Genomic DNA, 11,981 nt, shown 5'->3' on the forward strand with positions numbered 1-11,981 from the left:
TCACAATATAGCCGGCAAAGATTTCGTTCCAATTCAATTTAATATTTCGGAAATGCATTCTGCCGTTCTTTAAAGGAGAAAACAACTACTTTCCTGGCTAGTACCCCGACGAAAATTGAATTACATCTTTTCTGAATAGCGTGATGACAATCGACCTTTTTGTCGATATTAACGTCCCCAATGACTCGCAATTGCAAGGAGAGGTTTGTAACCACTGACTAGTTTCGACGTTATTACGTCTTATCAAAGTGGTTTAACAGCTCTCGTTCGGGCTTAAGACCCGAACTGGAGACAACATTAAAGAGCGTCGCTATTTGGTTCATGTAGTTGAACATTTTCCAGCGAACGTTAACGGCGCCATCCTCACTTCCAACTGCGAACCACTGGTCCAAAATAAATGATTCCTACTATTCATCGCTGAAATAATTTGAAAATTTAATATTTCGAAAATGTATTCTGCCGTTCTTTAAAGGAGAAAACAACTACTTTCCTGGCTAATGCCTCGACGAATGTTGAATTACTTCTCGTATTCTACATTTTCTACAATGTTCATTGGATTTTATTGGCCATTTTCTTCTTCTTTCTCCATATATTTTTAGTTTATATCTATTGTTAATCTTTAAAATTTGAAAATTTTATAGTAATTACTACCCACACTATATTCTTCATTCATAAGTTTTGTACTTACTACGACCCTCCCTGTATTTCACATTCGTTGTTTAATTTGATTGTTGAATTTTTTTTTCAGTTTATTTATACTGGTAATCTGCAAAAAATAGAAATTTTGTATTAATGTCTACCCACCCTGTATTCTACATTATTTATTTAAGTTAATTATTTGATTTTTTTTCTTCCTGTATAGATATATTGTTAGTTTATATCTATATTATCTGTATTGATTGTAGGACCTGGTGGTCGATCGCTAGTAGAAATCCAACAAATAAGTGGTGCCAGTATTCAAATATCTAAAAAAGGTATTTTCGCTCCTGGCACCCGTAATCGTATCGTTACCATAACAGGCAACCCTCATTCCATATCGACCGCCCAATATTTAATCGAACAACGTATAAACGAAGAAGAGATGAAGAGGGCGCGCAACAACGGACTGGGTACACTAGCGATCCAGTGATCGAAGGAAGAAGAAAATATTAACATAACCTCAGTTTCGTGTACAAGCAACATAAATCCCTCGAAGGGATATTCTTGGTGCGATGACGAGTAGTGTAAAAGTAATGGGTGTAGTGCATTTAGGGTGTTTTTTAAAACGTGTATTTTCTTCAAACAAAAAGTCATCGAATTTTGTTGCTCTTCCAATACATTCCCATTTAGAATTTGGCAACATAATCACTTTTTTACTGATAAATTTGTCGTTAGTGAGAAGAAAAAAGTATACGTTTCAAATATTACCCTAATTCTTATTTTTTTTCCTCTAAAAATTATGTTTTCTAGTATAAAGAGTCTTGTGATTGTTTTTGTGTTTGTAATTGGTCTTTTTCCAGTTCATTTCTTTACTATTTTTTACTAAATTTTTATATATGTCTTGTGATTGTCATTTTTCTTTTTAAACAATTGAGAAATGGGAAAAGACTTTTGTGTAAGTATTTTATTTTTGTGTTATATGTACTGTACTTTGTACAGGATAATAATCTTGTTTTTATAGTTTTTTTTTTTCAAAAAATTGAAATATATATTATTATACAAAGGTTTATAATATGTTTACTTGTACATGTAAATTTTATTTTTGTTCAAATGGACCAAATCCAAGTCATATTGTTGTTTTCCTTCAGTGGTGTTTATTGAAGATGGTACACCACTGAATTTGATGTATATTTTTGTTATAAACTATTAGAAATCTTTTGTAATCTTAAAAAAAAATAATTGCAAATTTATTGACTTCAATATAAATGAAAAATTGGTCGCTGATAATTATAATAATTTAATTATTATGTAAAGCGATCTGATTTTTTACAGGTAGATTTAGAATTTTGACAAATTTTAAATCGAAAATGTGATGAAATCATTCATGTTGTCCCTTCTGGTTTCTGTACCTATCATTCAGTTTCCATATTTCATATACATATTATGTATATAATTTTATCAATCATTATATCATAATACAGTAAAATAGTAACACTGTAAAACTTTCTAATGTTACATTGTTGCCAATCTCCTAACATTAATCTAGTTATTAAATAAGGGCAATCTAGGGTTTCGTTGTTTATTAAAGTCTTAAACCAAATATTTGACATCACATGATTTTAGTGCACTCAGGTTTACTTGTGGGGTGATTGCCTATATATTAGTTACATTAACATAATTTTTTTATATTGTGATTGGTAATTTATAGAGAAGGCAAACAAATAAGTCAAGGCATTACTAACTATCAAAGGATTATCTTTTCTATAACAGTTTTCATTCTAAACAACCATTTGAAATGTTTTTTCCCACTTTTTAAACAAGCTTCTTGATATTGCCAATAATTATAACAGAAGATTGAAAATGCTGGAAAACAGTTTGCCTTCTTTTACATTGAATTTTCCGAAATGTGTACCTGCGACTAACCTCAAAATACTATATTTTTTTGCTCGTTAAATATATTGCAAGAATAAAGTTAATTTTGAGTTGAACGGAATCGTAAATTTAACCAAAAATTTTAGTTGAGTTCTATTTTTGGCTATATTAGAATCTACGATTTCGTAAACTGTTACCAATCATGAGTATTTATATATATAAAAAAAACGTCTATATTGAGATAAAGAGGGCATATATTAATAGAATAGAGTAGTGTACATAGTCATTTAGCAAATTAGTCATCTATTTCACTTCTAAACATATTTCTCATAGATCTTTCATCATAAACAATTTATGATATATGGAATATTAAACTATACAAAGATAAATGTGACTCAAATCATATATTGTTGTTATAGCATGTTGTTAATAATTGTTAATGTTTGAAATACACATCTTGTACTAGCGTTATTTAACTTGGCTACCAATCAAAAATAAATTTTACCAATAGAATCATGCTTGCGCAATTAACATACTGAGTTATCAATTCAAAGTGATTAAACGTTTCAGATTACCCTAAAAAACAGTGCCAATAAACCCATCTACTTATAAATCAACTTTAGGTAGAATATTTGCAGCTGCTAAAAGATGAGAAAAAAATTGAAAATACAACCAGTATCGGAATATATATTGGGTTGGCGACGAAATTATCTCGGTTTTGTTGTATAAAATAAAACACTTTTTTAGAAAGAATAGTTTTTAATCAATTATATATTTTCCATTTTGCTCATCGATCTTTTATATTCTTCTTTCAGCTTCATGATTCCGCTCCCATAAAATTTCTGATCCTTATCAGCAAAAAACTATAGATTGTAATCAGATGGTGCCAGATCAAAGCTGTATGGGGAACGGTTCTTCTTTGGTGATTCCGTTTTTTAACAGTGATATTTTTTCCAGTATTATGTGGAGAGGTGGGAGATTTAGAATCATGTCTAGTGCAGCTGTTGGGCATAATTTCATTGCCTAGGTTGCACATAAGCAAGCCAGTTCTTGTACCTTCGAGAGAGATTGTTCCTTGTGGTATTCAGACTAGTTCTAGTATTCCAAACCACTGCCCCATATGTGATGATTGGTCTCACAGTTACCATCTACGTCCAAAGTAAGATCTTTGAGTTACAACCCCAATTCCTCCCTGCAAAGTTTCTGTACACCATTGGGGCTTTTGTGGCTTCGATTCACCCTATAAAATATATTTCTAAATAATAAGTGGAAAATAAAAAGTGCCTATATATATTTTTTGAAAGCACTTCTTCGTTTAACTATTTTTACAATATCTTTTAGAATAAAAGTGAACTAAATGGGTCAGTTTAGGAACGTCAATTTTGGAATTTCAACAATAATAATTAATGAGAATGTTTCAAAAGAGCCTAGTTAAAAAATGCTAGTGAATTTATACACATTCATAGTTTTCTCGTCTAAATGTTTGTGATGGCCATTTACTTGGATTATTAAGTAAGTATAATCACTTGTATTGTAATTTTATGGAACAGTTATATTTAATGTTACAATGATGAAATTTTAGTAGATAACGGGTGACATGTTATTTATAGCTGTTGCTTGAGGTACATTCTCAGATTAGGCTTCTCATACCATACTTGTACAAGCGTCTGGTTATTTTTCTCCAAAAAAAAGCTTCAAAAATATCTAGTCAATATTATTTCGTTGAATATTATTGCAATTAATGTACTATACAGGGTGTCAAACATAAGATGACCCATATACTTTTCTCAAAACCTGTAGGAGCTATCAAAAAACTTCGATTACAAAAGTTATTGTATATAAAGTAATTTTTAGATTATTTATTTTCGGAATGTTGAATGGAACGCCTTATATTTTACTGCATTTTTGGATTTAGTGGTTAAAAAAAAAGTAACTTTCATAAGACCGATCTATTTAATTTCCCATGGTTTAGAAAAATCTAAAAATTACTTTAAATACAAAAAACTTTTGTAATTGAGGTTTTAAAACTGAACCGAACTGAAAAGCTCAAATGTAACGAATCGAAATGTGCTCAGCAGAACAAAAATAATCTAACACTGTATATTTCATTCGCTGCTAACTATAATGTGAAAAATAGATATATTTTAACTTTATATTTTGAAAATATATATATATATATATATATATATATATATATATATATAACCAGATAGCTTATACAATGAAAATTTCCGCAAAAAATACTGTTGCTGTGATATTCACATCTGTTAAGTAATTGTGAGGGTATCGTTGCCCGTATGTGCGCTTTTTCTAAATTTGTCGTGTTAGTGATACAAATATTAGCCGGAATTTCATAGTTCTAGATACAATATATCTCCTCATCATACTTTATTTTCCACGATTCCAAATTTACACTCGATATTTGGATAAGATCAGAATGTATCGAAAGTCGTAAGTAAAATTTGTTGGCACTTGTTAAAACGTTTCATCCTTACATGCAGGCAGCGTCGGATTAAGAAGTAGGGCCCCACTTAAGGAAATCTAAATCAACTCGGAAATATTTTCGAACAAATTTTGGTACAGATCCAATATTGCTTTTGAAATTAATGATCAAATTAGTTATTTTGCGAGGCCCACGCCTGCTCGGGGCCCGGGGCTTCAGTCCCCCTTAGACCCTCTCAAAATCCGACACTACACGCAGGTATCATATATAGATTTCCAGTCTTAGAACTAATCATTTTGATATTATCCACTTTTGAATGCAAAGTTAACATTTAAACAATTTTTTTCGGAAGTAGAAGTAGTCTAGAGAATTTATAAGAGAGTTTCCAAATTGATTATTCTCATTAGAGTGCCTTCTATTGAAATTAGAATTGTTATTAAATTTTCTGTATGTTTACAAAACTTCGAATGACTATTCATGCTTAGTGATTTCCAATTCGTTTATTGGTATTAAAGTATGGCAGCTTGGGTGGGGTCCCGAACCCGTTTTATACTTCCCTAAGTTTTAGAGGGTTTTTTTTTATGCATATAATCGATTTTTCGGTTTATTTGTTTATAACTATAACTCTTAAACAAAGAGATATGAAAAAAAGTTTCAAAAATAAAAAAGATTTGTTTTAAAAAGATCTTAAAAAAGGTCTCCACAGTTTTTTGCAAAAAATCAATATTTAAAAATTTATCGTCAATATAATGTAACATTGGCGTTATTTCTCACCTTATCGGTCTTTAATTTAGCCTCTGATCGCGCAGTTTAAAACCTGCATAACTTTATCAGGTCAATTTGTTCGTATTGATCAGCACTTTAAGCTACTATAAGGTGCACTCCCTTTTTTTAAATTTATGTAACCTTAAAATACTTATAAACAAATTACGGTGCTTTTTTTCATGAAAATTTCTACATTCAAACTCCTGTAACTATTCAACAGATAATATTTAAAAGGTCTACTCCATTTCATATTGAAGCTTAAACTGATGATGCTTTAATTCTTTCTACATCATGTAGGAACCAAGTAATGACTCAAGAGTTATAGTTTTATAAAAAATTAAATTGTTTATAACAAATTACTCGAATAGATTTGGGCTCGGCACCTGCGAAAAATCGATTGTACGCATCAAAAAACATAGGAAAACGCTCGAAAACTGAGGGCAGTATGCAAACGGCTACTGGACCCCCCTAACTGCCCTACTATTCATTTTTCGCAGAATTGACACAAATAGATTAACATTTTATAAATTTATTTCCTAATAAGGATACATGTGTATTATGTAGTTATATAATCCTTTGATAGTCCAGGCTACCAAGGTTTTCATCTCCTATTTCCACGAATCTGCATCAATTTTAATGAAATTTCGACAGTATGCATGAAATACCTTAAAAAGCAAAATATGTATGATATGTACTTTTTGCTCTAATGGTGAGGTTCACTCCAACTAGTTGATCTTTCTTTGTAAAACGAAAGGGTAAATTGATAATTCTTCTTGGGGGGTGTATATTTGTGTATTTCTTTCTTTAGAAAAAAGTGAATTTGACGTTTTTTGTTCGTTTTCAATTTTTTTTGTATATATATATATATATATATATATATATATATATATATATATATATATCTACAAAAACAGCCATTTTTAACACTTTTTCTTCTGTTTTACTTTTTCATTACCACTTTGGGTTCTTTTTTTAATAAATATGTACAAAAACAGCTATTTTTGAAAATAAGAGTAAGTCAAGCTTAATTCCAAATTTTCGTGGAAATACCTCATTTTTCCTTTGGTAGCCTGGACTATGACTGGATACTAATAAATTAATATTGATCTATGATATAACAAATGCTATTTCATTGACAAAAAGAAGTACTGAAAATAAATTAGATTCAAGACAAATAGCTGAGGATAGATGTGAAATATTTGGGATTGAATGATTGTGATAAATGTACTTTACTTGCTTACTATACCTAATTCTATGAAACTATTTCATTCATATAGGAATTTATTATCTATATTTTATTTAGATATACAACATACAATCTAATCTAGCATTCCTATATATCTATATGATTTGTCCTATCTGTAAAGTCGCGTAAAGCATTACACTACAGATTTATTGAACTTCCGAAAAAAATAGTTTCAATTTTCATTAAAACCCCGCTTTATGTTTTCATCAAAACATTAAGTTACATATTCATGGGTTTGTGTTTAAGACATCAAAAAAAAAACAATGTTATTTGTAAATATTTTATTTTTATATATATGTAGGTACATTATTCATTTATATATATATATATATATAAAGTTTTTCAGTAATTTTTTTGTTTAAAATGTTGAAGAAAAAAATATATGAGTAATGTTGATATTTGCATGTATAAAAGTTGATGTTGATATATATATATATGTTTAAAATATTATTCAAAAAGGCCTATAAACAGTTGACTGGTCATATAATTGTTAGAAACGTGGGGATTCACAAATTTTATACATAAGCAAGCAGAAAGTATCTGCTTTGTTAATGGTGTGAATTGCGAATTTCTACTAGTTTGAATTCATTATACTATAATATCGCAAAATATGTCAATTTCCAACTAAAATCAACAACAATTATTGCTTCAAAATCTTTTATTCCATGAAAAGTGAAAAAAAAACTGTAATGAATTTAAACGAGTATCTAAAAATTGTGAGAAGCACGGGTCAAATAGAAATGGGTGATATATTCTTAGCTTTGTTTATGATTCGATGTGTAAATACTTCATTAAAACGCACATTTTATTACTTAGGGTGATTTATCTTTCTTAGTTACTTCATTTTAATGGTAAAAACAAGACAAGTTCATAAACTTATAGTCATCTTAAACTTTTTATTTATACTTTTAAATTTTAAAAAGTAATAATAGTAAGTTTTTACATACCTGTAAATTGCCGCAAACAAATTTCCAATTTCAATATAACTAGTATTGTAGTTTTCAAGACTATTTGGGTAAAGGTGACTGTTATATGGAGACATTTAAGAGCAAAACTAAGAAATTCCAGTCATCATAAGTCATCAAATATGTCTGTCTATTTATTCAACGAAAGTCCCACACCAAATAGACTGGAAAAGTATGTCATCAATCATTTTGCAATCTGTTTGATTACTAATGTTCTATTATGAAATTAGAGAAACGACAGTTCTTTTTATTATTGTAATGAAAACAAACCACTGCAAATCTAAAATATGTTCGTACACATAAACTATCTCACAATATCAATTATTTTTGTGAGACTAACAAATTGACTCTCTAACCTAACTTTTCTTCTTCTCTTTTAATTCTACAATACAGAATATTACACCTACTTTTGTACGTTTACGTATACATCTACTTATTACCTCATAATACAATGGAACGCAGCATTTTTAATGAATTAAATCGACAACAAAATTGGGAAAATAGAAGGAAAGTAATATATTGCGAAAAAATTCAATGTCATCAAGTTGTTTTACCCATACTATTGATCTCGACTGCAGATGTAGAGGACAAAAAACTTAGAATAGGCAATCTGTAAATGCAGTAGGAATCCCTAACATTTATATTTGAGTTATTGCTACTATTATATTAATAAAATGATTTATGATTAACGTCTCTAGAAGTATAGAAAATTAACTCACCCTGTACTTTAGAAATTGTGCGTTCTGTATATTTCCAACTTATTATCGACATAATTTATATTAACATATGTTAGAAATTACAAAAAATTCATCAGCAATGGTTACCAATTTCGCACTTTTTCTGTTTTTGCAAATATTTTGTATCATGATAAAATTTAGCAACATGATTTTTTATTTCATTTTATCATTTCTGTTAAAAAAAAGTAGGTAGTCGGGGATAAATATATAAATATATTGTTAAACACATTAGAAATTTCAATAAAATCATAGTGCCATATTACGTATTATTCATGAAACCTCATCTCATCTCCACATCCATTTTTCCATTCTTTTTTTTAGTTTTATATACTGAGATATACGGTGTCCCAGCAATTTTTACATACGTAATCATCAGATCACGCTCAATAGACTACAGGAGTGTTGACGTCACACAGCGCCATTGTTAGCGAATGTCAGAAATCTCTTTCCAAACAAAGTTTTAACTGCGTTGACTATCGTATACATGTTTAGTGATTTGTGATTTTTTCGTATTTTATTTGATAAATTTTGCAAAAAAATACCTTCTGGCACAAAACACATCACCATCTTATACAACAGTGAACTAATCAAAAACTTTTTAAATAACTTTCACTACCTCAAACTTTGAAAAGTGAACTATAACAATATGACGACCGTGACGTCATGCTCCGGGTGTCTATAGTTGTCTAACCAATATTATGTTAAAAGTCATACATATACATTTAACAATTATACAAAGAAATTTGTTGCTTCACTTGAAAAACCGAGAAGCAGTTTTCTCCAAAACGTGAAAAAAATTGTATATTAGGAAATCGGTACCTAAATATTTACTATATTTAAAAAGAAATGCAAGGTTGAAAACACATCATTTAACATTATTATAACATAGAGTTTTAGTTTAATTAAAATATCTACAGAGAAATATTTGTACATCTAATTAATACTTATCTACTCTAAAAATTTTGATAATTTTTGGCTATTAATAGAGACATTGGATATGCTAGAAAATTCAACAATCTTGCAAACCTTTTTATGAGTTTTATTTGTGAAGAACAATTACATCTTTAGTAGCAAAGCTTCATGAACTATTATTATTCAATATAAAATACAACCTCACATTTCAAACGCTTCTTAAAATCTCACCCAGTATTTGAAATAAAATTTCAACAACTATAAAACTTTACGGAAACTATGTTCGTGTCAACCCGATCATTATCTAAATGTTCGGAAACTAACTTGGATCACATTCATTGTTGTTCGGAAACTGACAGAGTTAATCGAGGCGTAGTCGTACTATATGATCCTTTCTACTTTAGTAGACCGTTGATAAATGCGATCAGCTGATGGATTATTTGTCTATGGTCTTTTGAACTTATATTAATTCTCATGGGCAGAATGTATCATAGAACTAAATGGAAAATTAGACATCTACATCTAGAATAGAAGTAATAAATGTTTTAAATTTGAAATTTATGCCGAACATTGAACGCGACGTTCAGAAACTGTGATCTAAACTCGTTTGGGGTTAGTAACCGCTATCAGCTGATTAGTAATCTATCTGAATCCGAGTTATAGTTTCCGAAAAGTCTTTACGTAACTAAAAGTTTGACGACCATATTCATACGTACTTATACGAACTGCGCTTGCCCAAGCAAGATTGAAAAACTTCCGATTACGTCAACTTAACAATGTTGTCTAGAGATGTGGAAAGTATAGTTATTTTGTACTCATTTTAGTAAGGAATAAAAAAATTAACTTCTTTGAATATTAACGAGTAGACGAAGGCAAAACACATTATTTTAACGTAATTGTAAAGTTGGTACAAATGCCTTTTTGTCGTTGGATTTTTTTCAAAACTAAACACAAAAACGTAAGAAAAAACGCTGTTTTGTTTGAAAATTTGGAATTTGGTATAAAAACCGAAATTAAACACAAATCTACTTTTTCAAAAACTAATTTACAAAGACAAAACCTTTTTGTTTGTGTTGAAAGTATTTTTGCTTATCCAATGTATTATGCATAGCATCATTCGACTGCTCTTGATTAAAAATTACATCTCTATCACAATATTTTGTTCGCGTATATTCAGGTCCCTTCACACGGTCTTATCAGTTCTCAGTCGACCTGTCCGTTTCAGGCTTGGGTTCCATATCGTCAATATGAATCACATTCATATAGTTATTAGTATTGCACATATATCATGTAATAATTTTGCAACATCATGGCTTTAGCTTTGACGTTGATGAAATCGAGAAAAAGAAGAAGACAATGTACTAAAGCTTGGTACTTCAAATGAAATTCCAAGTTAATAAAAGAATTCTGATTAGAATAAAGTGATTGGCTAAAACAATTAACGGATGATGAGGATGCATATCTCGTATTATTACGTCTTATATAAAAGCAGGATATGAATACGATGGGGGCTTTAACATCCTTTTTTGCATTGACACAAAAATTGACATGTTTTATAACAAATTGGTGATTCTTCCAAATATTTATACGTATATTTATATCTAAAACGTTTGCTTTTATAAAAAAATTCTTTGAACTGAAATGAAACAAATAGATCTATCCATCCCGTTACTTTTTCGTCTGAGTTTGCGTTTCCTTTCAGTTTCTATCTTCTTACACCTAGGAAAAATTGACAGAGACTGAACTGAGAACTGATACAACCGTGTAAAAGAATCTTTTAGTTGGGACGCGTTTTTTCGACGTAAGTTAAGTGGGGATTATTGAGTTTTACATAGACGTTGCCACATTTCAATTTTTTTTCGTGGCAAAAATCTTATGAATTCGTTAAAAAGGTACAAAAAATTGTAGTCGACATTTATAGTATATTTTTATTTTCTTTTTTCTTAAATATCAAGAAAGTGAAAAAATTGTGATGTTTTGTATCATCCCCTTTTTATTATTTTTTGACAAATAAATTTCACGTATCTTATTTTTTAGAAAATACAAACAGAGAAGGTATTTACGTGTTTATTTCATTTAAAATTATTATTTATTGAAAAATAAGAAATTAGTTATGACTTTTCTCGTATTATTGGTTTGAAATTTTTAGAAACTATGGGATTACTGTAATCGCATTAATTTTTTTACCATAATGGTAATGTGATATTTGTAGGGATTCTTTTTGTACTTATCAGTACATCTGCACTCGAATTCACCCCTACCCCCACCTTTTCATTCCATATAAAAATTTATATTTTTTTTCGTGAAAAAAATTGACTGTTATTTATTAAAAATTTTTTGTAAATGGGGTTTTTTATTACATTTTTAATTACTTAAAAAATAATGACTGAATCTCTCTCAAA

The 11,981-nt window shown here is 29.3% G+C and overlaps 1 protein-coding gene across 2 annotated transcripts in view; it reads left to right on the forward strand.

The window, feature by feature from the left end:
* LOC130446923 (RNA-binding protein Pasilla) overlaps positions 1–11,981 on the forward strand; it is a 79,467-nt gene extending 67,486 nt beyond the window's left edge. For both annotated transcript variants that reach the window (XM_056783449.1, XM_056783450.1), the window contains exon 10: positions 906–11,981. In XM_056783449.1, the coding sequence (XP_056639427.1) occupies positions 906–1,129 (224 nt within the window). In that variant the 3' untranslated portion in view covers positions 1,130–11,981. The remainder of the gene's footprint in view (positions 1–905) is intronic.

The sequence above is a fragment of the Diorhabda sublineata genome, chromosome 7, assembly GCF_026230105.1.
Source record: "Diorhabda sublineata isolate icDioSubl1.1 chromosome 7, icDioSubl1.1, whole genome shotgun sequence".
Taxonomy (NCBI): domain Eukaryota; kingdom Metazoa; phylum Arthropoda; class Insecta; order Coleoptera; family Chrysomelidae; genus Diorhabda; species Diorhabda sublineata.